The following is a 25,869-nucleotide window of genomic DNA, read 5'->3' as shown; positions in this document are numbered from 1 at the left end:
GCGTACCTAAGGCCACCACTGGCCACCAGGGATGAAGCGCAGGTGGAGCCTGCGGGTGGTGGAGGGCCTCAATACACCGGCGGCAGCAGGAGACAGCGGGGTGACGGCGGAGCTGCAGCGGGGGAGCGACCTGCCAGGAAGGTCAAGGGTCGCTCTTAACTATTAATCAACTTGGTGTTCACTATGAACTATCCCAAGTCTCACCTCCAACCCTCTCATATACACCAATATCTAGGAGCTACCATAAACACCTCCACAGCCCTAGCATATCCCAGTCCAGCCAGGATAGCCAGTATACAACCTCTTATCACAAAATTTCAAAACCAACACTCTCTTCCAGCCAGAGTGTTCATGCAGCTCATAGGCATTATGGCATCTTGTATCTTCATTGTGCCTTATGCAAGACTTCAAATGCGTCCCTTACAGGAATGTCTAGCACGTCAGTGGATCCAGGCTCACGGACAACTCACAGATCTGGTGTTGGTGGACAGCCGCACACATCGCTCTCTACAGTGGTGGAACATAACAAACTTGTCCAAAGGGCGGCCGTTCCTAGAGCCTCTTCCACATATAGTGCTGACAACAGACGCATCACTCACAGGATGGGGAGCCCATCTCCTCGGACACACCACTCAGGGCAAATGGACCACTCAACAGAAAGTGCTCCATATCAATCACCTAGAACTGCTAGCAGTATTCCTAGCACTAAAATCCTTCCAACTACATGTACAGAACAAGGCTGTCCTCATCCGGACGGACAACATGACAGCCATTTGTTACATAGAAAAACAAGGAGGCACACATTCTCTGCAGCTTTCCCAGCTCGCACAGAACATTTGGAGATGGGCCATTCCTCAGAACATATACCTACTTGCAGAACACCTTCCAGGGGTTCACAATCAGATTGCCGATCTGTTAAGTCGACAGACACAACAGATCCACGAATGGGAACTACCTCCCCAAGTTTTACTGCCCTTTGTAGGTCTCGCCTTGCTATCGCGTAAGCGATTGCAAAGCGAGACTATAGAATACGGGTTTCAAAAGTGCTCCCAAAAAGCGGATTGCATGGCTAGCACGCGCACAATCACGCGCATCGTGCCGCCATGCAATCCGCCTTTTGGGAGCACTTCAAAGGGTCCACTCCCCCGCCCCCAAGCCCGCGCGCGCCACGCTCCGCCGGGCTTGTTTTTTTTCTTTTTTTTTTTAAACTTCAAGCGCGAGGCGCGCATGCGGCCAATCTTTTCACACCTGCTCCACTCGGGCCGAGCAATACACACCTTACGAAAACTCCCCTAATGCGGAACTCACTTCCTTGTAGCATTTACCTTTTCACGCCGGTAGAGCAAGTTTTGTTTGCACGAGCCCTCAGGCCCTCAGGCATCAGGTGCCCATGCTTAACATTTAAGACCTGTATCCGAATCGCCACAGACATGGCTTTGCTTCACTTTCTTGTTTTTGTTGAACCGAATCCAGCTCACCGGTTGGTTGAGTCCTTCTCCGCGTTTTGCGACAAGTGGGGAACCACATCGCCTCAGGCTGCGGCTCGGCCCGGATTTGCAGGGGCCAGGGCATGCACTGCTCACAACCGGTTCCATAGCGCCTTCTAGCTGCTTTTCGAAGTAGGTAACGGTAAAGCCGTAGAGCCCGTTCCACCAGTTGCAGTATATTCCACGTTCCAGGGCCTGGTGGTAAAAGCCACATCTTTCTCCCCGCCCTCTGCGTACTGCTGCCTATAATGCTTTTTATCTCTTGTTTCTTTTTTGAACTTGTTTTGTATTGTTTCCGTGTTGCTACTTCAACCCTCCTACCCATCCCTTCACTGCTGCCCCTGTACTCCCTGCTGTCTCTACACCACATCCCACATCCTCCCCGCACTTGCTTGTTATTACCATGTCGCCCACTTCACGGGCCACAATGCGTGCAATATTTGAGTATGGGAGCCATGCTTTCTTTCACTTTGAGCAGTTACGTACACCCGAAACCTCAGGCACAGTTCTCACACGATTGACGATCTTTTCGGCACAATCACGTTCCCACACCAAACCAGAACAAACTCTGAAGCTTGTTTTTTCACAACCAAATGTGACTTATGCGCCTCGGGACTTTGTCTGCAATGTCACCTCAGGCGGGTGCCATGCTATACGTTTCAGCACAGCGCCCGTAAAGGGTCTTATTTATTTTATTTATTTAATGCGTTTTTATATAGCGCGGACTTTACCCGAAGGTGTCAGAGCGCTTCACAATAGGAGCAGTAATGATACATAAGGAGAAAAAAAACAAGTGAGCATGTTACAAAATCAAACGTTACGTTACATAAGGCAATAGGGTCCTCATTTCTAAATGCTGTGGCGATGGGTGGGTGTATTATTACCACTAAGAATATGTCGTAACAACCAGAGTTACCGACTTTGGCCCTGGAGTACTAGGTTCGAGTCTCGGCGTCGGCTCCACATAATGTGATTTAAAAAAATTTTTTTTTTATTTACTCGTGCCTACAAATACATGAATGTTTCCATTGTGTACTAAAGCTGGTACTCACCTAAAGCGCTCCGATATCTTTAGGTCTAATTCGCACTATATAAAACTGCAAAATGTATGGCGTCATTAACAAGCTGCCTGACTTTAATGGGGGAGGTGGGCTGTTTTGCCTTGCATATGCGCAGTCTAAACTTCACCTTTGACGTCCCCTAGTGTTTTCTGTGTGTTACAGCTGGAGGCGGGGTCGGAAATGTTGCTAGGGCTGGCATGTTCTATGCTTTTGTAGTCATTGGTACACAAGGATCTCCTGATTGAAAAATAAGTGACAGGCTGGGCTGGCAGTAGGAGTACAGTGCGGAGGCAAGATCGGAACAAAAGGCAAAGCTCAATATTAACACTAATATCAAAGAACATAAGCAATGCCCTGCATCATCTGATATACCAAACTAAACAGTAAAAGCATCGCACTCAGCGTTTTTTTTTATTTTGATAAAAAACATGTTATGTGCCTTAAATGTTGTGCATTGAATCAACAATATCAAAAACACACAATGCACAAATGCAGTCTTAACCCCAGTGTACACAATCTAAATCCTGTTACAAAACTGGAGGATCGCTTTGAGCCACAATGGTTTTTTTAATTGGTCAGTGAATATTTAGCTCCAGGGTCTGTCAGTTCGCAATGACGATCACCTCACACTCAATGCTGGTCCACTAGCGGTATCTGTGAAATGCACTGAACTGCATAAAACATTTTGAATTGTGACACGAAGAAAGTAGTTGAAGTATAATCCGCATGCCTTCAAAATAAATGTCAACTGAGAACTATGTTGTCAGTGAGGTAATCTGGAAAATACAAATTTAAAAAAAAGGAAAAAAACCAAGTTTCTTTACCCTTCAGCAGTAAAAGTTGACAACACATTAAGGGATCTTGACAATGTTGAATGTGTTTTGTTTTGAACTGTTTTGGGTGATTAGTCTGCATATTACAAAGAAGCTAGCGAAGGCAACTATAATGTCTCCAACAGCTGCAGAGCTGCAATTTTGTTTATCTTCCTTCTGTAACCCCCCCTCCCCTAACCTCCAGAGCAATATCAAAAACAGGAGGAAGCAGCCATAAACTTTATAAAATTTTTATTTATAATGCATCTGACTTTGAAACCAGTTCCAAATTCAGGCCTGTAGTAGTGGGTTACAAATGCAGTGAGCCCCAGATCAGGGTTTGCTCTTCACCCACTGGTACCTTTATTCCCAGCCCTTTGCAAGCCAATGTCTCCCATCACCCTGACTGTGTTCTTGGAGTGAGGCAGCAAGAAGCAAGGACATCCAGTAAACAAAAATACTTATTAAAAGGCATTTGCAATGCAATAGGTCTCGCATTTGCGAGATTTTGGGCTATTGGCATTGTAAATGACAATTCCTTTTATTTATGTGTTGGTTTTTTAAAAGAGATAAATAAAAGGCATTGTTTTTTGCAATGCTAATTGCTTAAACTCTCGCAAATGCAAGACCTATTGCATTGCAAGCATTGGCATAGCCAATAGGTCTCGCCTTTGGGACCTTATAAGTGCTTAGCCATGCAACAGTTGATGTTGTTGCATCAAGGATATTGTGCTGCATAACTAAATACTTATAAGGTCCCAAAAGCGAGACCTATTGGCTATGCCAATGCTTGTTCCAAAAATGGGGCCAACCAGACATAGATCTGTTCGCCACACACCGCCAGGTTTCCCCACCCGGAGTCAAAGGAAAATGCAATATGGATGAACTGGTCAGGCAGATTTGCGTACGCTTTTCCGCCTCTCCCACTCATTCCACTAGTAGTACGCAAGCTCAGACAGCAGTCTCTCAAACTGATCCTAGTAGCTCCCACATGGGCACACCAGCCGTGGTTCACAACACTATTGGAACTCTCTCTAGTTTCACACCAAAAACTGCATCTCTCCCGTCCCTAATAACCCAGAACCATGAAGAGATCAGACATCCAGATCCAGGTCAACTGAATCTGGCGATCTGGCTCCTGAAGTCCTAGAGTTCGGTTACATAAACCTGGCACCAGACTGCATGAATATTATAAAAGAAGCCAGAAGACCTACTACTAGAGCTTGCTATGCTGCAAAATGGAAAAGATTTGCCATTTACTGCACTAACACCCACTGGATGAATCCATCCAGAACATCATTTGCTACTTACTACGCTTGCAAAGATGTAATTTAGCATACTCATCCATATGTCTCCATCTAGCAGCATTAGAAGCTTACTTACAAAATCGACAGCACTTGTCACTCTTTAGAGTCCCTGTGATCAAAGCCTTCATGGAAGGACTGAAAGGAATCATTCCTCCCACATTACCACCCACTCCAGTATGGAATCTAAACATTGTTCTTACTAGGCTCATGGGGCCCCCATTTGAACCTCTACATAAATGCGAACTACAGTTCCTCACATGGAAAGTAGCTTTCCTTATCGCAATCACATCCCTCAGAAGGGTAAGTGAAATCTAGGCTTTAACCATACAAGAACCATTCTTACAATTACATCGTAACAAAGTGGTTCTTAGGACAAATCCAAAATTCCTTCCAAAAGTCATATCGCCTTTTCATCTTAACCAACCAGTAGAGTTACCAGTGTTCTTTCCAAACCCAGACTCTGCAGCGGAAAGAGCTCTTCACACTTTAGATGTTAAAAGAGCCCTTCTTTACTACATTGACAGAACTAAATCTTTCCGCAAAACAAAACAATTGTTTGTAGCTTTCTCTCCACCACATAAGGGCAACCCCATCTCCAAATCTGGGATTGCTAGGTGGATAGTTAAATGTATCCAAATATGCTACCAGAAAGCTAAACGCACACTAACAGTTCCCCCTAGAGCGCATTCCACACGCAAACTAGGGGCTTCCATGGCATTCTTAGGGAACATTCCCTTAGAAGACATTTGTAGGGCAGCCACATGGTCTACAACACACACCTTCACTAAACACTATTGTGTTGACGTACAAGCAAAGCAACAAGCTTCTGTGGGCCAAGCTGTCCTTAAAACCTTATTTCAAACTGCTGCAATCGATACAGGTGACCACCGCTAGGGGAGATACTGCTATATAGTCTATGCTAGTGTGTGATCTGCAGCTCATATGCCTCAAACAGAATATGCTACTTACCAGTATGCATCTGGTCTTGGCATGTAGAGCTGCAGATCCACACACGCTCACCCACCTCCCTGGGACCTGTATCTGTTCCAGCTTTATCTTACTTAGATATCACACATGGACATCTCTTTCTCTTCTACTAACTCCATCATTTCCCATCATGGCAAAAAACAATCTAACAATGGAGTTGATGCCCATGCGCACTATCGTCCAAGGGAGGAGTCACCTATCTTGTGACTACAAAGACTTCTTCCAAGACAACAACAACGTGCAAGATTCCGAGCCCAACACCAGATGGCGATCTACTATGCTAGTGTGTGGATCTGCAGCTCTACATGCCAAGAATAGATGCATACTGGTAAGTAGTATATTCCTTTAAATATAGGACCAAATGCTCTCATAAATGCAGTGCTTGAAAAAAAAGTCCTTGCACATTACCAAGGATAGCGGATCCTACAAACAAAACTGTAAATGTTGTTTGTACTGCTGCCGCCTGGTGGTCCCATGTCATCTGTGACACCTCAGCCTTCCATTGCTTTTTAGCGGGCAGTGCTTTGCGGGCTGGGATTTTGAGCTGTCACTAACAGTGCTAAAATTAAAATAACAGTTGTTCACAAGAAGAAAAGTGCAGCCGCCATTGTTGCCGATTAGAGAAGAGTGAACCGTGCCAGAAAAAAGCTGAGAATGTGTGGCGGCCGTGAATTGGGCGCCGCGCTGTGTAACAGTTGTTCACAAGAAGAAAAGTGCAGCTGCCATTGTTGCCAATTAGGAGCGGTGTTGAAGATGTGGAAACAGAATTGGGCGTGCTGTGCGGCTGAAAAGAGAGAGGGAAGAAGCACGAGCGAGCAAAAAGGAGACTGAGAAGTAGAGTTGGGCGAGCTGTGCGGCTGAACCGAGAGAGGGAAAAAGCGCGAGCGAGCAAAAAGGAGACGGAGAAGGCGGAGCGAGTCAGTGGACGGGACTTGTGGGCAAGGAAAGAGGCTCGTGCGTTTGGGAGAGCAGTCTGCTCATTTTCAAGCACTGCACTCGTGCTTGTGGCGCACCCCCGCAAGGTGGATGCCACCACAAGCACGAGTACAGTGCTTGAAAATGACCAGAGCGACGGCTAAAGGTCCTCCCATGGGAGCTGCGTAGGCGAGACCTAAAAAGGGAGTTTCAGGCTTGGCAAGGAGTTTTGTCCACATGGCAGTGTAAACTGCACACACAGGCTCTGCAGCGGCAGGCCTGAGACATGTTTAAAAGGCTACGTGAGTGGGTGGCTGCAGGCCCAGTAGAAGTATTTAATTTCAGGCCCTGGGAACATGGAGTGCACTATACTAAGGATTTATAGGTAAGTTAAATATGCCAATTGTGGATAATTCAATTACACTGTGTTAAGAGAAGAGAGCACATATACTTTAGCACTGGCTAGCAGTGGTAAGGCGCTCAGAGTCCTAAAGCCAATAAAAACGAGGTCAGGAAAAAAGCAGGAACGCAAAACGTTTGGGCCACTTTCCAATAGGGCAGTCCTCAAATTCCACCCACCTGATTTAGATGGGTTGAAATTAGAGATTAGTTTTCACTGCCAGTCACCCTGAATGTAAGGGGCAGTGAAAACTGCTAGATGCTCCCCTTGCCATATGAGAGGACTCTCATAGTGAGGGGAGCAGTTTCCTTTTTATGTTTAAAGAGGAAATAAAGCTTCGGAATTTTCTTTTTGAAAATGAAAAATAAAACGACTTGGTGCAAGGCTCCATCATGTTGACAGAGCTGTCCGCCAAATGTCAAAAGCATTAACAGGAACCGCCGTGACAGAATTTACCTGCCAGTGCTTTAAACAAGCATTTGCAATGCAAATAGGTAGAGCTATTGATATTGTAAATGGCAATGTTTTTTACCTACACGTTTTATTTTTGGATTGAATGTATGTAGTGTACGAAATCCCTTGGAAAGGTCCTGCACTTCGTAATAAATATATTGGAAAACTCACAAAGTGTGGATTGTGTCAACAATTGCTTGGCACGTACCTCATGGGTGAAGTGTCACCACACATGCACACCGTGGTGCTTTACTAATGCAAAACTCATTAATAAAAGTAGTACTTACAGACTAACCAACGCGATCGGGATAGGAGGATGTGAATCCGAATCCCAGCTTCTCTTTCATTTTCTAGACTATTTGAATCACTCTCCTGCGTCTTGGTTATCCCCCAAACACTGGGAGACAGTCAGAATCTGCCGCTTCTGCTAAGAATAGGTGAGGGGGATGAGGTTGGGGCATGCAGGAGTTGCCGGCCGATTTCCAGGTTATTTAAAGTGATGATTCTGACGAGAGGCAATGGAGACTGACTTTGTCTGTTTGTCTGCACCAGTCTATTTCTCTACCATCTAACAGGTTCACTGTCATGTATCCATTCATCTCTCTTTGTTAGAGGTGTGTGAGCCACTATATTAATTGACAGGTAGAGCCAGACGGAGACGAGCCAAGCCTATACGAGCCAGTGGGCAAGCCGTGAAAATGATCGGCATGTTAATCATACAGTAAACATGATGTACATGTGCAATAATGTCCCTTCAGAATTCAAAAAGTGCATTTCTTTAGCGTGTCACCTCAGTACACAAGATTATAGCCCTGAATTGAGAGGAAGTTATTAAAAGTGCTCGTTTTAAGCATGAGTTAAAACACTGCCGCTCCTCCCGCCCGACAACAATGCCATTTGTGAACCAAGTAGCGTCAGTTGCCATGCATACCCTGAATGTTGCCTAGAGTCTTATTATATTTAGAGTAACATTAAAATCTAGTTCATTAAAAACGAGAAGTTTTTGTACAGCACGCATCTTGAACTCACATACTTCAAGGTGGCAATAATAAAGATGAAAACGGAAGTGCCGGCAGGCAAGAAAACACGAACAGGATTGGGTCGGTGGGCAGGGGAGGGTGAGAAGTCACAAACTGAGGGAGGGGGCGGTGGGGTGGGGAGACACGGAAGAAAATAGTGTTAGGAGTAAAGGGGCCAATAGCCGTGGAAGGATACAAATGATGAATGAGGAGGGACTAACAAGCCTCAAACCATTTGGAGGGCAGCATTTAAGATAAAAGCTAATGGGCAGAGAGTGGGCGGAGCTTCCACGAAGCTTCCACATTTACAGTATATACTGCATGCCTGGCAAAGCAATGGCAGAGCATTTGCACTGCAACGCTAGGCGAGACCTAAAAATGACCGCGTGCTTGGCATGCATTTCTAAATTTGTAGAGAGGCTCCTTGGTTAGGGTAACGTCTCCCTGATGGCGAAATGGGCCACCCGCCAGCATCCAAATTAGGCTCTAATTATATTGTATTTCTAAATAAGGCAGAAAGGTTGTTATTGAGGCAGTGGCATAAACTATAATCTACCCTATTAGGAGCATGGGCCCACCAGCTATGCATCGAATTTGTAGCACCACCTTTTGAACAACAAGAACCAATTACAGCACTGTCAGTAAAATCAACACACAAGGACAATAATTTGCTTTATTTTTTAAGAATTCTCTGACTTTGGAAGCCATTGGCTTTTTGGTCTGGTGATCCTCTGGCAACAGGGAAAGGCCACAAATGTAAACTTGCATTTTAACCACTCGCTGCTGTTTCAATTAGGTACTTTTTTCTTGCACTTTGCACAGCGGTTTCTGTATGTTATGTAGAATTTTCACACATTTTATTAAATTAAATAATGAAATGGCTTTAAATAAACTAAAATAAATACTTATTTAGACTGCATGCAGTTTTCTTGTACTTCCCCTCCTTATGCCTGCTTTTTGTACTCAGGTGCAAATTGATGACGAATTATTAATGATGCCCCAAACAATCAGTCTGTGACTCCCCTTAGAATGTTTTTTGTTACTCTGCGCAACATGTACACCAATTGATTGGTGAGAAGTGTGTGATTTGGAATATATCTAATGCCTTTATCTGCCTATACACATGCACCAATAATGAAATTTACAGTGTATGGTGACTGTTCAACCTAATGTACCAAATATCTGTTTTATTTCTAAGACATCTCTTGAAGCGGAACGTGTTATTGTATATATATATGAATGCTATTCTAAAAATTAATTTCCCTCCTCAGGTGCATTTCTCATTCCTTACATGATAGTACTGGTGCTTACTGGAATGCCTTTATTTTTTCTGGAATCTTCCCTTGGACAATTTGCCAGCATAGGGCCAGTTATGGTGTGGAAAGTTGTTCCAATCGTCCAAGGTAAGTAAACACATTCATTGCATTTTATACAGTTTTAAAGTAAAGCTAAATTCATGTCATAAATAACAGTTGTCTTTTAAAGGTGAACCAAAACTTGTGCAAACAAGCATCGGCAAAGCAATAGGCCTAGGCTTTAATTTGGATTTGCCAGTGCTTGCTTGCATTGGCATGTGAATACATGCATCCATATGCATCATACGCATGTAAAGTAATTTTAAAATGGGTTTCCAGTTTAAGGAAACCCATTCTAAGATGCTGGCCATGCGTCATGGCGTGTGTGTTGTGATGCAGATGGGTGGATGTGTCATGATGCTACATATGTATGTGACATAAAGTGGCTGCCACATTTACCTTTTGATATTGGTGGATGCCCATCTCAGGGCAGTCACTTATAAAAATCTATACAATATGCATGAAAGCACATATTAAGAATGGAACGGTCTTGTAGCAAAGTCCAACTGCCAGGTACTACAAAAATTAAAACAATATATTTTTAATTATAAAAAAGAATATGACAGGAGGAGAAGGGATGCAACAGTAGAGAGGGAGCAGGAGTGAGGAAATAAGAAATCCTGCCGATCAGTGGAAGTAAGAAGGGGGCGTGGCCGAGCCAGCCAAGATGGCGGACTCTTCTCCCTGAGGCTCCGAACAGTGGCCCGTGCAAGCGCCACTAATATCTGCCCCATGCACCTGTCGGCCTCATAACGAACAGTACCGGGTCTGGACGATGCGGCAACGGCTCTGGTAGGCTCGGGACCCCCGGAGTGGGCTTCGCCGGCACCGCTGGGGCGCCTGTCGGAGGTTCCCCCGAGACCGCTGGACAAAATGGCGGACTCGCAGCATAATGGCGCAGTCCTCTGAGCAACGGAGGGAGCAACCGCATCCTGGTGCAAGACTAGTGCCGTTGGAGGGCGAAAACGACAAAGCGGTAGACGGGGGCATCAGAGACGGACGAGGCGGCGTCCCGACTGACCGCCGAGGGAGTGGACATCTCCGCACACCGGGGCGCTGGGGGACGTACCCCCCCATGAGCAGCGTGCCGTGAGTCATGGACTGTGGCGATTAGGAGTGTCGGCATAGGATCCCCCTCCCAGGCAACACCGACCCGGAGAATTGGCGGAACGGGAGGTGGGACGAATTACAAGCCACCAGACCGGCGCTGCAGCCGCGTCAACCCTGGGCCCGGTGCCAGAGCATGTGACCTGCACGGCGGGACGAGCTGCGAGTCGCCGGACCGTTACCCAGCCGCTTCAGCCCCGGGCCGGGCGGGCCCGGGCCCGTAATCAGAGTCCCTGGAATTACCGGGGGCAGCCCGAATACAGACCAGCACCTAGCCCCCGATGACACAATAGCGGGCCGGATCGGAGGAACCACCATCGTCGGTAAATAACACGGGTGAGAGCGCAGCAATTATTGGTCGGACCCTGCCCTCGGGTTCCACGGGGAGGCAGAGAGCGACCCTACACCCTAATCGCCATGCAACTCACGGTGAAGGAGGCAGTTTGAGTAGAAGAGCTGCAGCCAACCCCCTTGCCCACGCATCCATTGAGGCGAGGAGGTCTCGTGCGGGACTTGGACGGTGCTGAGAGGTAAGACCTCTCATCGTGGAGGCGCTCAGCATTGGGACTTGCGGTGTGTAAGGGGTAAAAACAGAGAACGAGACACCGGCTGCCACCCTTTACACCCCGGGGCGAGAGGCCAAGGTGATAACATATAGGCCCCCCCGCCCTGGAGACCCTTACTGTGTGGCGGCGGGGACCGGGGCGTGCACTAGTCTGACTGGCCAGCAGCGTGGTCGAGAGCGACCCATCATCGACGCCCGCAACCGCATGCTGAGCGCCCCGCCACCACAGATCCGATCTGGCGCAGATTCATCAGCAAGGACTGAGCCCCGCCTGGGCGGCTGTGGCCATATCGGAGCCCCGGATCGCCTCTCGGACGCGGACGTCGGGTCCTGGCGCGGGGGTGGATCGCTGGGCTGTCGCCAGTTGCTCTCCCCACAGTTGGGTCTCGGGAGAGGAGGTGAGACACATCGAGGGAGCCCACGGTGGACGGCGCCACGGAGACGGACGCGCAGTGGGTTACACGAACGGTGGGGGAGAATTTCACGAAGGACCCCTAGGAACGGCGAAGAGAGACCGTAACTGCCCAGAGAGAGTCGGAAACCTCCGGGGGGACGCGCTCGCCCCACAGAAGTCCGTGGATCTGGGATTGGAGTTGTGGGTCGCTGGGCGCTGACCACTGCAAGAGAAGGAAAGAACCCCCCCCCCCCGCCATGGGCCGGCAGCGCGCGGTGGGGATGTCACACGCCCCGGAACAACAGAAAGCGACTCCCTCAACACCTGTTGTGAGCCGGTCAAGAGAGGAGCCTACCAGTGAAGACCCCATATCCAGGAAACTAGACCAGGTCCTCGCGGCCATTGAACACTCAAGATTGACGATGGAGAACAAGTACGGCGAACTGGCCACAGGCCTCAATATTCTCCATGACGACCATAGAAAATTGGCGGATAAAGTCGCTAAGAGTGAACAAACGATCCAAACAATGGAACCGCAGATGCAACAACAACACAATGTTATAAAAGACCTGCAATCACGGATAAAGGCATTGGAAACCAAGATGGACGATTTAGAGGGGCGCTCCCGAAGGAGCAAAATCCGAATTATGAATCTGCCGCCGGAGGGGGCAGAGGGGACGGATCCGATCAAATACATCACCTCCTGGACAACAACATTCACGCCCGCAAAAGATTTAACCCCCTACTTCTCAGTAGAGAGGGCCCACAGGGTCCCGGCACGCAGACCACAGCCGGGCCTGCCCCCTCGCCTATTCCTGTTGAAGCTCCTACATTATCAGGACAGAGACACCATTCTCCATGCAGCCAGGCAGCATGGACGACTACAATTAGAAAACAAACAGGTCATGCTGTTCCCGGACTACTCGCTTTCTGTCCAACAACAAAGGGCCACCTTCCTCGCAGTTAAGCGCACCATGCGCCTAAAGAACATACAATATGCTCTCCTCTTCCCTACCAGACTCAAAATCATATACGATGGCACGACTCACTTTTTTACAGACCCAAGGGATGCAGAAACCTGGGTGGAGCAACGCATACGGCACCCTAGGGACGACACCAACAAACAAGGGGCTCGACCGCCCGGGCGCTCAGGACGGCGATTCCGAAAGGTCACCCTCACGCAGCTCAGTGTGCGGTCTAGCGCAGCCACTACCAGCTCCACAGACCTTGCGCAAATCATAACAGAATGCAGGAAAGCACTGCAGACGGTGGCTACGCTGAGCCCCGCGGAGAGGGGGTCGGACATGGAGAGAGGCCCGCACTTGTTCAGTTCGGAAGACGAAGGCAGTGATACATCCATGTCTCGGCGGGGCTCGGTGACACCTCCAATAGTGACCCCCCAGACAGCAGACACACTGATATAATGGGACAACAATCATCTGAGATGCGCAGGGGAAGCGACATGGCCCCCACCCGGGGTGGATACAGGCGGAGTGGCATCCAGGCTTGACGGCACGAGGTTGGGACTGTCCAGGCGGGCTGCAACCATGGTAACAGTGAACAATATTCCAGCCGGACACGGATGACTAAGTACAGGCACGGTGCTAGCAGGCACATTTCCGGTATCATCAACAAACGGGCGGCCACAACAGCGAGAGCCGGGAAGAAACGAAGCCACCACCCCCTCAGTAACGAACTAAAGTCTACATATGACAACCAGTTTGGACGTATCGCCCGAGCGCTAGGTCCTTTGAGTTGGGACTGTTCCCCAGTGTTTCAGTTTACCCCCCCCCCTCCCCTTTCGTTTATCCCCCAGGTATCCTCAAGTGGGCGAGGAGGCGGAAATGGACAATGCAGATTAATTGTAAAGGGTGAGTGGCGGGTGGTGGGGTGGGTACGATGGGTTAAAGGGGCGATGTACATCAAGAATACACTACATGTCCTACAGAACCCATAACACAGACATAAAATTTATCACGCTGAATGTCAGGGGAATACACACAGCCCGCAAGCGGTACTCTATCTACGCATACATTAAGAGACAGCAGGCCCAAGTAGCCTTCCTACAAGAGACACACCTGACAGCAGGGGAGGTGGACCGTCTGCACAAAAAATGGCGGGGCATTATCTGCGCCACGACGTATTCCGCATTCTCCAGGGGCGCACTTATATGGATTAGGCCGTGGGTGCCTTTCAAAGAGCAAACACGACTAATAGACAAAGAAGGGCGGTATGCACTGCTGACAGGGCTGTTAGAGGGTCAACCGCTACTCATAGGAAGTATATACGCCCCCAATGTAGAACAAGAGCAATACTGGGATAGACTCACAAGCGTATTGGCGCACCATACGTCGACCCCGTGGCTACTAGGGGGAGACTACAATTGCACACTAGATATGCACCTAGACAGATCGCATCCCCCACCGATACACTCACCGGCATATAAACAAGCTGAGCGCTTCCGAAGATGGGCGGATAGATGGGCGCTGATGGACGCCTGGAGGTCTCGGAACCCAACCACTAGACTCTACTCCTTTCACTCCATCCCACACAATTTGAGAGTCAGGCTCGACAGGTTTCTGTGCTCCGCGGTACTTCTACCCAAAGTACAGCAAGCGGACTATTTGGGCAGGATAGTGTCGGATCACGATGAACACACAGTGACCCTTAGATGGCGACTGCCCCATCCCCAGTCCCAACGTGGAAGCTACCCCAAGAATGCCTCACTGATCCGGCATTCCGCCGAATCCATGGGGAATACATTCAGGAACACTTTCTACGGAACAATGGCACGGCATCCTCCAGATCAATCGAATGGGACGCGTTTAAAGTCAGCGCCAGAGGACACTGCATCCAACAGGTGGTGGGGGTGAGGAGAGTACTGGAAAGTGCCTTGCAAAATGCAGAGACTAAATTGGCGGAACTGTCGAAAAGCATAGACCAAGGGAAAGCCACACTAGCACAACTGTCTGCAGCAAAATCCTCCCACGCTGAAAAGGTGCGAGACCTGCGCAAATACAACTTTCGCGCTTATGCGACTAAAACACACCGGGAGGGCAATAGAACGGGGCCACTCCTGGCTTGGTTAGTCAAACAGGACACAGCGCCACACCCCATCACAGAACTTATAGACACAGATGGACAGCCCAAACACTCCCAAATCGACATATTACGCATATTTCATGACTACTACGTGGAAATATACCGAGCTCCACAGACTGAGATGCCACGAGAGCTAGCCCGGTTTCTAGGCCCATCGTCCATGCCTGAAATCTCCCCCGCAGATAGGAAGGAGTTAGACGGGAAGATCACACCCGCAGGCGTAACACATGCGATCAGGTCGTTAGTGCGCAAGACGGCGCCAGGAATGGACGGCTTTCTACTCGAGTATTATAGCACGTTTGTGGCCCAGATGGCGCCTCGGTTGGCTTCCATATACGAGGAGGCATTAGCCAGAGAGATGCTCCCGGAATCGCTCCGGACATCAATCCTGGTGACATTCCTGAAGCCGCACAGAGACCCCACACTCCCAGCCTCCTACAGGCCGATATCGCTCTTAAATACAGACTGCAAAATTCTAGGGAAACTCTTAGCCGATCGCTACAGTCAAATCCTTCCGGCTTTAGTGCACCCTGACCAGTGTGGGTTTGTTCCCCGACGCAATACCTCACGTAACTTACGTAGACTGTTTCATATTCAAGACAGAGCAAAAGACCGATTCCCGCGAGCAGCGTGCCTGATCCTGGATCTAGAGAAAGCGTTAGATACCTTACTGTGGCCCTATCTGTTCACAGTCCTACGGAGAATAAATGTCAGCCCCACACTCATGGCATATACTCAGCTCCTCTATAGAGACCTCACCTCTAGGGTACAAGTCGGCAAACTTATATCAGCCCCATTCCCGGTAGCACGAGGGACCAGGCAGGGGTGCCCCCTTTCCCCTCTCCTTTTCGGTCTGGCGATGGAACCTCTGGCCATAAGATTGCGACGGGAGGGGGAGACGTGGGGAATTCCTATAGCAGATACAATCCATTGCGTGTCAATATACGCAGATGATCTCCTGATCTATGTTCGTGACATTTCGGACGATCTCACCCCAATCTGGACAACGTTACAGGAGTTTGGAGAGGCCTCGGGACTTAAGGTAAATTGGGGGAAATCGACGATCTTTCCTCTCAGCGCCCATCTGGCGCCCCTGGAGATCACGGTGGGCACCCAGACACTGACGTGGAACGCGACGGCCCCCAGATATCTGGGAGTACGGCTGTACCACTCTCCCGCGGATCTTTATGAGGGCAACCATCGCAAAGCGCTAGCGAGCTTACGTACGGCGGTGGGCTTCTGGAAGACATTACCATTGGCACCCATTGGGCGTGTAGCCATAGCAAAAATTATTATGGTTCCGAGAATGCTCTATTACTTTGCGAATCTCCCGATAATCCCACCACGGTCCTTCTTTCAGGAACTAGACGCGCTGCTAGCAGCTCTGATTTGGGGCGGCAGTCGTCATAGAATAGCACTGCGCACGTTGTATCTGCCCACGACTGGTGGAGGCCAGGGAGCTCCATCCTTCGAATCATATTTCCTTGCGGCGCAACTCCAATGGCTGTCCCACTGGACAGCAGAAAGGCATGTGGGAGAAACAATAACCGAGGATGGCAGAATACCCCTCCCCGCTATCAAGACGACTGTTACTGCCAGGCACCAAACCGGCGCGCACACACCTGCTACAGGTTTCTATAGCCCGCAAGTGTATGATGCGGGTGCACCGTATGTCGAAGGGACGACAATTATTCTCTCCACTGCTCCCCCTGGTGGGATTCCCTCGGAGGAGTGAATACTACACCACAGGAGCCCTTCGGGTTTGGACCGATCACGACGTAACAGAGATGGAGGCGCTGTTTCATGAAGGGCAACTGAAGACCTATGCCCAGATGGTCGTGTGGTATGACCTCCCACAAGGACAGTTCTTGCGGCACAGACAACTCTTAGACAGTGGTCGCCAATACTGGAACCTTCGGGATGGGGAGCCCCCGACACACCCAGTGCTACACACGATACTACGAATGGGTGCGGGTAGGCACTTAATCACGTGGCATTACAAAGCGATCCGGGAACTGACTGATGTCTCCCTGGACAGACTCCGACAGGTGTGGGAAGACGACGTAGGTCGGGCATTCCACGATACAGAGTGGCGTCAAGCTTTGGAATATCCCAAAAAGGTATCCAGAAATGCGCGATTCAAAAACATACAGTTCAATATCCTACACCGGGCGTATCTCACACGGATAAGCTACACCGATTTTACCCCGATACACAATTCACGTGTCCCCACTGCCAAACGCCAGAAGCGGACTTTAAGCACATGTTCTGGGTTTGCCCCTCCATACAGCTATATTGGGACAGGGTACATCATGCACTCCGAACAACGGTTAATCTCCCGAACATTTCCACATGGGAAGCATGCGCCCTGGGGATCTTCCGGAAAAAGAAATATGCAAAATTACAATGGAGATTTGCATCCTTAGCCATCCTCTTAGCAAAGAGGAATATAGCCATGCATTGGAGAGCCCCTACTGGGCCTTCGGAGGCAGCTTGGGCGGGGGCACTGCTCAAGTAGGTGGCAGCGGAGGAAGAGACCCTAAGAGAGGAAGAGGTAAAGGGCACACGTAAGCATCCAATATCTATGGAATGGGCGCAGCTCTTAATCCACTTTAAACAGGAGCGGACAGCAGGGGAAACACTGTAAGTAACACAGCCCCCACCCCACACCCCCTCTCTATCTCCCACCACGCAGGTCCCAACAATAGCGGTACAATATGCAGGTAAGAGGGTCGACTAGATGAGATGGACGGTGCCCCCGGGTCTATCGCCCACCCCTACAACTGCTCATTTCCCCCCACGATTGCCCCAGGACGCACCTGTCGGACATATAGCCAGTCAACTCATCACCCGTCACAACCGATTTTCCTTGCCCACCATGTGTGTTCCCCCCCCTCCCCAGGTTTTTTCTTCCCACGGTTTACAGTTAAATCCCCATCGGCAGTTCTGAATCCGACTTACTCACCAAACGGAATAGATGATCAGACACATTATAGGGGAAGCCATACACAGATAGAGGAGGAGAGGATATGCTAACCCTCGCTACCATGTGACACAACGGTTCAGTCGCAGCAGGATACATTACAGTCCACTGGAGCAAATCAGTAGTAGATCTATGATCTAAGCTATGTCAGTGTATTCTGAGGACTAGACAATAAATGTAATTGCCCTTTGTAAACAGTGATGATACTTAAAAGTGACACAAAAGGTGGTTCATCTGTGAAATATCCGATGTATCTCATGGAATATTGTAATGCAAAACGCTAATAAAAATATTTAAATAAAAAAAATCAGTGGAAGTAAGAAAGCAAAGTATTAAAAAAAACACAAAAAAACAAGTGAACCGATAAGGGCTGGGCGGTAGCACATTGAAGCAACAACATGATCCATAAGCACATTCTCGGAGTTCACCCAAATTTTCCTTATGACTTTCTAAATCTTTCTCATCAGTAATAAATCATTTGAGGAAGTAGCTAGTTATCCGACCGCCGACCAAATAGTACATAATCTCCTCTATTTACCCAGCGACCTACAGAATAGTACATAATGGCTGATGTTTAGCCTGGCATAGGATAATTTGTAGAGATGATATACAATTTGACCGCCAGGAAGATAAATATTGTGAAAGAGGTCATTATTTAGCCATTCATAAGGTGCGGGATAGGCTCTTTTTGGCCTTGTTATGGAAGGCCTTGTGCTAGCTATAGGATTCCTTATAAAGGGGATTGTGCTTGTTTAGTATTTGAAACCTGGCAACACAGCAGCAGTCGACAAGCAGAACCAAACTGGAAATGGAGACAGATAAGTGGTATGTGGTCCCCAGAGGGAGTGACACATACAGTAGGCAATTGGTGCTCTGAGCACAGTGCTTTGGGACACTTGCTGGAGGTAAATTAACGGAGGCTCCGTAATGGGGCTTCTGAGGAATGGCCAAGTGAAAGCAGGAGACACGCAAGTAAATCTAGATAATTAAATGGAGTTCACTCTGCTGCCTGTGAATAAACACACTTTTTCATACTATTCACCCAGCAGAGTCAATTTAGAGCAACCCATGTCATGAGTGGTCGCTTCAGCCACATTTTCATTTTAGTCATCCATACAATGCTTCTTGGCCATTGTAGTTTTGTTTTTTAACATGTTACGCAGTGTAAGGTCCTGAGAAAGGTCCTGTCTATACCAAGCCCTAACTTTTGTCCTTGACAGTGGTGTCTCAGCAAAGGAAATATGGAAGCCAAAAAAATATCAATTTGACAAGCTTGGAGGCTTTACCTGTCTGTAGTCATTGTAGTGGGGGGCTGGGGAAGAAAGGGGTAGGACCAGTAAACGGAGGAGGATGACATGTTTGAGAATAAGGGTCAGGGGGTGGACCGCCAACTGGACTAGCACAACCAGAGCCACAAGAACCAGGAGAAGAACCAGGTCCAGAGAGACCCAATCTATGAGGACCATGGCACCAATGCCAGAGGTGACCAGTCACCAATGCCAGAGGTGACTGGGAACAAATAAATGCTGAGGGTCAGGAGAAGGAAAAAACAGGACTAGTTATACCAGGACCATGGTAAGAAGGAAAAGGAGAACCAGGAGTATGTGGAACAGGGGGATCTGAACCCAATGGACAAAGGGCCGGAAAAAAACAGAAGGACCAGGGGTAGAAGGAACAGAAGCCTTGGACCATACAGATGAGGGCTAGGAGGGACTGAGCACACTCACCAGGACCAGAGGGACGAGGACAACCAGGAACAGGAGTAGGAGACTGAGGCAGATAGATCACAAAGGAGCAGCACCAGGAGACAAATGGAAACACCAATGGAAAGAAGGATCAGAGGCAGGAGGACCAAGACCACAGAGATCAGTTTAAGGAGGACCAAGGGGACCAAGGGGCCAGAAACTAATGGATCAGGACCAGAAAAGCACAGCCAGAAAGGACCAGGCCTAGCAGGACCTGAAGACCCTAGATTGGAATGACCGGTTATAAAGGTCCGGAAATTGTTGGCCCAGTGCGATCAGGATCAGAATGTTTATGAGGGTCACACTCAGGGGGATCCTAAACCAATGATGACGAGGACTACATGAACCAGGGTGACCCACAACATGGGAACAGGGAGAACCAGTGCCAAAGGGATGAGGAAGACCAGACCTGCAAGGATCTGCATGACAGAGGGGATCAGGGTCATAAGGACAAGAATAAGGTAGAACAGGCAAACGAAGGGACCAGGAGAACTAGTCGCACTAGGATGGGGCAAGAAGACTGGGGCACTAGGAGGACTAGCGAAAATAAGGTCAGTGGGACCAGCACCAGATGACCTGTTGTATGAGGGCTCCTGGGTAGCCTCCAATCTCCTCTTTATACCATACAGGAAGTTCAGATGGAAACATTAATAATGTTTGAAGACTCCACTCTGCAAAGTGAAGGCGTTACCAACAATGGAATGCAGCTTGTATCTGTTGAAACTGAGCAACATCAAACTACAAATGACACACAGATGTCAATTCGGCCAAATACTGACGTTAATGTGAATATGTCTCGAAAGTAGGCATCTGCCAGTTCAACAAAACTTGGAGGCAACGTGTTAAGCATTTATGCGGCACAGAAACAGTAATAAAGTGAAAACACAACAGAAGAATAATCAAACATCAGTTTAGAAAAATAAGTTTAGTAATTTGTTTGACACCAAAACAAAAACAGTGAGTAGAACTGGAGGTATGCAGTTTTAAAGCTTTAAGGTAAGACTAGAACCTAACAGCACAAAGTGCCACTCGCAATTATCTGGTAGTGCAAGACCGGGGAAAGTCACAATTTCAGGTCGACTTCAATTAAGCCTCGACCAGATACAGGGACCAGGTTAGTAGTGCTGAAGAATGTACCTTCTAAAGTCTAACACGGAGAGTTCAGTTCATGGTGGAGGAGGCAGGGAGGAGTAGGGAGAGCGTTGTAGATGATGGGCGCCAGAGCACAACGAGCAGGCAGAGCGTTGTGGAAGGTCGTCGCCATAGTGCAAAGTTCCTGTCGGGCAGCATGGGTGATCGTTGCTGGAGATTTGCCTTGGCGGTCACCGCAAGCTATCAATGCTGTAGCAAGAAGTTAAGATCTTGCAGTGCCGTTTATCGCTGGCGGTCACTCTGGCATGAAGAGTTGGGTTCACTGGAGGCTTGCATTGGCGGTTACGCGGGTGGCAAGATCTCTGTACAAACAATCCCATTTGTGGGTGTGAACAGCCCAAATTTCAGGATTTCTTATTTCCTTCAAGGAGGAGCTCAACCAATGCCACACCAAGGGTCCAGGACCTTGAAGGCACCTCTTGGGGATCAGAATTTCACTCCAGCAGAGGCCAGCTGGGCTCAAACAGGTCCAGTTGCAGGTCCAAGCAGGTATAGTTTCAGCAGGTTAACTGGGCAGTTGCAAATGGGGCTTGTTGTGTCGATGTAGCTCAGAACAGGAGGTCAGTCAGCTGATCTTTGGAGTCACTTCAGCCTGGGATGAAGGGAGCAGGAGCAGTAAGTAGGACAGACATCATGCAGCAGGACAGCAGGGTGTCTTTCTTCTGTAATATCCACAGTTTCAGGATTTTACTCAAGAGTGGGTCCTAGGGTCCTACTATTATACCTAATGCCCAAATCAGCTACGTACACACTTCTCATACTAATAATGACCAAGATAACTAACAGACTTGGAATACACAGCATAAGGTCCTAAAAGATAATAGGTAATCACACAGGAGGCACTGTTCCGTGGTGAGTGTGGTCGAAGGACAACCTACACACACAATAGGGTCAGAGGTGGGAAAGATGGAGAAGTTAGGTCAGGGACTTGGTACTAGAGGTGGGGAGAGGCATAAATTGTCTCTTGTTGCCCTCACACACCCCGAAGGATGTCATGCTTCATCATCGGGCGGTTGCTCCTCGTCGGGCCGGCGGTGCAATGCCCTACGGGTCCCCCGAAGGGTCTCTTTAGCGGAGATCTTTTAGAGAACTGCCGATGGGTGCATGTGGGTATGTGGAAATAAGTACCAAATGAGAAGTGAAGGTAGTGCGTGCAGTGTGAGTTAAAAATACCTAAGGGTTACCAAACATAGAAGAGTTATTTAATAAAGAGGTGCCCTTGGTAAAGTAAAAAACCCGTAGGTAAACAGTTACCAGTAGAGACGTAATGTGTCTGGGTAACTAAGCTAAGGTCGACATGTTTCACGCCTTGGGTGGTCAGTAAGATCCTTGGCGTTTCATCAGGACCAGGGGTGATAGTGATGTGAGGTGAGTGCACGAACTTATTGGTGTGAGTAGGGTACCATTAGCCCTCTCACCGATCAAAAGAGGGGGGTGGGGGGTGCCTCCTACACAGATTGTGTGTGGCTCTAGAGTCAGTTATGCCCCCTTTGATCGCGACCTAAGACACAAAGAAAAAGAAAACAGGAACAAAAAAAGGGGAGGAGGAGAGTTTAAAAACAGAAATACCGCTCATGCTGGCACATGTGGAGCGTCAGTGTATCAACATTCTGTACACGCAGCCAGCAGACAGTAACTTAAAAACAAGAGAAGAGACATGAAAAAGCCAGGTTCAGTTCCGGTTAATCAGTGTATGGTGTGTACCGTGTCAGCTCCAGGCAGGGGTATGGAAAGGGGGGTCGCCCTAGAACCCAAAACGGAGCGTCCGAGTGGGTTGAGTAGGCGTCCCAAATCACAAAACCCCTGGCCGTTGCAATGACAGTGGGTCAATACCACATGTGACCAGTAGCGATCTAAAAAACACACTCTGACCGAGGAGGTATTTCCGTTTTTAAACTCTCCTCCTCCCCTTTTTCTGTTCCTGTTTTCTTTTTCTTTGTGTCTTAGGTCGCGATCAAAGGGGGCATAACTGACTCTAGAGCCACACACAATCTGTGTAGGAGGCACCTCCCACCCCCCTCTTTTGATCGGTGAGAGGGCTAATGGTACCCTACTCACACCAATAAGTTCGTGCACTCACCTCATATCACTATCACCCCTGGTCCTGATGAAACGCCAAGGATCTTACTGACCACCCAAGGCGTGAAACATGTCGACCTTAGCTTAGTTACCCAGACACATTACGTCTCTACTGGTAACTGTTAACCTACGGGTTTTTTACTTTACCAAGGGCACCTCTTTATTAAATAACTCTTCTATGTTTGGTAACCCTTAGGTATTTTTAACTCACACTGCACGCACTACCTTCACTTCTCATTTGGTACTTATTTCCTCATACCCACATGCACCCATCGGCAGTTCTCTAAAAGATCTCCGCTAAAGATACCCTTCGGGGGACCCGTAGGGCATTGCACCGCCGGCCCGACGAGGTGCAACCGCCCGATGATGAAGCATGACATCCTTCGGGGTGTGTGAGGGCAACAAGAGACAATTTATGCCTCTCCCCACCTCTAGTACCAAGTCCCTGACCTAACTTCTCCATCTTTCCCGCCTCTGACCCTATTGTGTGTGTAAGTTGACCTTCGACCACACTGACCACGGAACAGTGCCTCCTGTGTGATTACCTCATTGACTTTTCGGAGCATAGGCACTGGACCATTAACTAGCTCCTGGTCCCCCCCTTCTCCATTATTATTTACCTAAAAGATAATACCCAACTAGGCATTTTTCGATACAGAAATTCTTGTTTGGAAATAAAACAAATAAATCTGATTCACTACAAGCCCAAACACCACACATTTTGATTAGTAAACACTGCATACTGACCAATAATTGTGGAGTAACATGTGCATAAACAGACAAAAAATGAATATAACAAAATCTGATATGATGTCTGCCCCATAGATGCACTCAACCTTGAGTTACAAAAGCTAACAACAATAAAATAACACTTTGCCACAAGCAATATCCTCTGCTCATTTTGGCTAGCAATTATTATGGGATGTAGTCTGCCATTACAGATGAAGATACAATATGACTCAATAGGGACGTAGGCTATGATTAGCCTAGAAACGGTACTTGCAAGCAAACACATTCCTTACAGATAGCAGAACACACCATGCCGCCACCCTGTAACCGACTCCGGTATCCATGACAACAGGAAAACATAGAGCGTAACCAATATGGATTTCACCCATAGGAATGAACGAGACACGTGATGATGTCATACGTGTCAAATGCAGATGAGTGCAAAGGTCTAAACCCGCCCCCCCCCCTCAAGACGAGCGTCGGCACACATAACCACTTAAGCGCGTGAAACAGATGCCCACATATAAGTACAGCTTCCAGAGGTAGCCCACAAAATGCGGAACGACTGAGGCGAAGATGGTATTACGGAGGGAGAGATGCCTTGACGAAGTAAGTGGGAAAACAACGGTGGAGCCTGATTAAGAACCTCAGAGGCTGGATGTAGCTAAAAGGGTTCTCCACTTTTTTTTTTTTTTTTTAAATCACAGAGTGTGACCAAAGGGTCCACCCCCTCGACCGATCCTTGGTGGCGAGAGGCTACCTCCGCTAAGTCAGTTACCATTCCTTATTATCACATATTTTTATTAAAAATAGACACATTATTGTGATGATTGACCCCTTTTTAACATAATATAATGGCATTAAGCGGTGTCGGCCGAATTTTGTAGGCTAGCGCTGAACACCCATAAAATTAATTGTCTCTTGTCCAACGGAATACAAAACAAATGTTTGATCAATGCATGTAACCTGATTATAGAGTTAAAATATACAAACTTTAACAACAGAGTACATTTAACCAAGTTCCGGTGTAGATGTATGCTGAATTGCTGATTAGCCCAGACACGTGTTAACAATAATAAGCACAGTCTTTATGTCGGAATACTCATGAAAAATACTGCATGTTTGTATGTCTTGTCAGTAAAACTACTAATCTGTATGTAGACCCATGATACTACCTGGCTGTCTGGTTTGTCTAGGAAACTTAAAATCACATATGGGTAAAACAGCTTATCCATATGTACACCTGTGATACCACTAGGCTGTCCAGTCTGTCTTTGGAACAAAAACTCATGTATGCTCATACATGTTGAGGGGCGTGCCTGTCTATGCTTATTTGGAATCGATAAACAAGATGATGAAATACGTGGCAATGTAGTCACGACAAAGAAACCAGACAGGAAGGTTTTCCTAAAACAACTGTGGGTTGTAAGTACAATCCACCCACACAATACCTGCATGCCTTAGCAAGCATGCTGGCCTTTTCTTTTTGGTCCTGATGAAAGCCATTCTGACCCTGAGAGGCACTATTGAAAGATGGCCGAAACATGTAGACCGTTTTGAGGATAAGTTGGATCAGTTTAATGTCCTCCATTATTTATTTTTTAACATTGACCAAGATTTCCTTGATTAAACTTAATGTCTAATTGACTAGAAAACTTGAGCCAATTTTAAAAACTGCACTTTTTCACTAATTAACTCACCATGTGCTACCTCGTAAATTAAACCAGCTCCGCTGTAATCAGGCATCACAACACACCCTGGGAACATTTGTTGACCAGGGTGGGAACCCAATGATGAAGCATGTCATCTGCTAGGTAGGTGAGTGAGGGTTCTTTTATAAACTCTATGGGTTCCTAGGCAGTATACCTTAGAAAACCACAAATAGGGCGTAATAGGTATAGTAGTGAAGGAAATAGGAAACGTGTTCTTATTATGTTATTGTACCATTCACATAAGCTGCATTTACTTAGGGGCATGCTTTTCTGGAGATATCATTATACACAAATCCAAAAATATAATGTTTAAATATGTGTTCCTCTTATTTTGAAAAAGCATTTTTCACTTTTCTCTGCCTTTGATACACTCCAACATGACCCCATATCATGATATGAAAGGCAGATGATTTCCTTCTGCGCACATGGGAGTAAAGAAAAAGGATCTAAACCACCCCAAAGGTTCTCCTGGAATGTCAAAATGAAAAATCAGGGAATAAACCTC

At 47.7% G+C, this 25,869-nt stretch overlaps 1 protein-coding gene across 1 annotated transcript in view; it reads left to right on the top strand.

The window, feature by feature from the left end:
- LOC146829238 (sodium- and chloride-dependent neutral and basic amino acid transporter B(0+)-like) overlaps positions 1-25,869 on the top strand; it is a 1,256,359-nt gene that overhangs the window by 76,150 nt on the left and 1,154,340 nt on the right. Inside the window, exon 3 of the mRNA XM_085606669.1 lies at positions 9,713-9,844. Coding sequence (XP_085462795.1) covers positions 9,713-9,844 — 132 coding nt within the window. The remainder of the gene's footprint in view (positions 1-9,712; positions 9,845-25,869) is intronic.

The sequence above is a fragment of the Triturus cristatus genome, chromosome 5_2, assembly GCF_964204655.1.
Source record: "Triturus cristatus chromosome 5_2, aTriCri1.1, whole genome shotgun sequence".
NCBI classification, from domain to species: Eukaryota; Metazoa; Chordata; class Amphibia; order Caudata; family Salamandridae; genus Triturus; species Triturus cristatus.
This window is presented reverse-complemented; position numbering and strand designations above follow the sequence as displayed.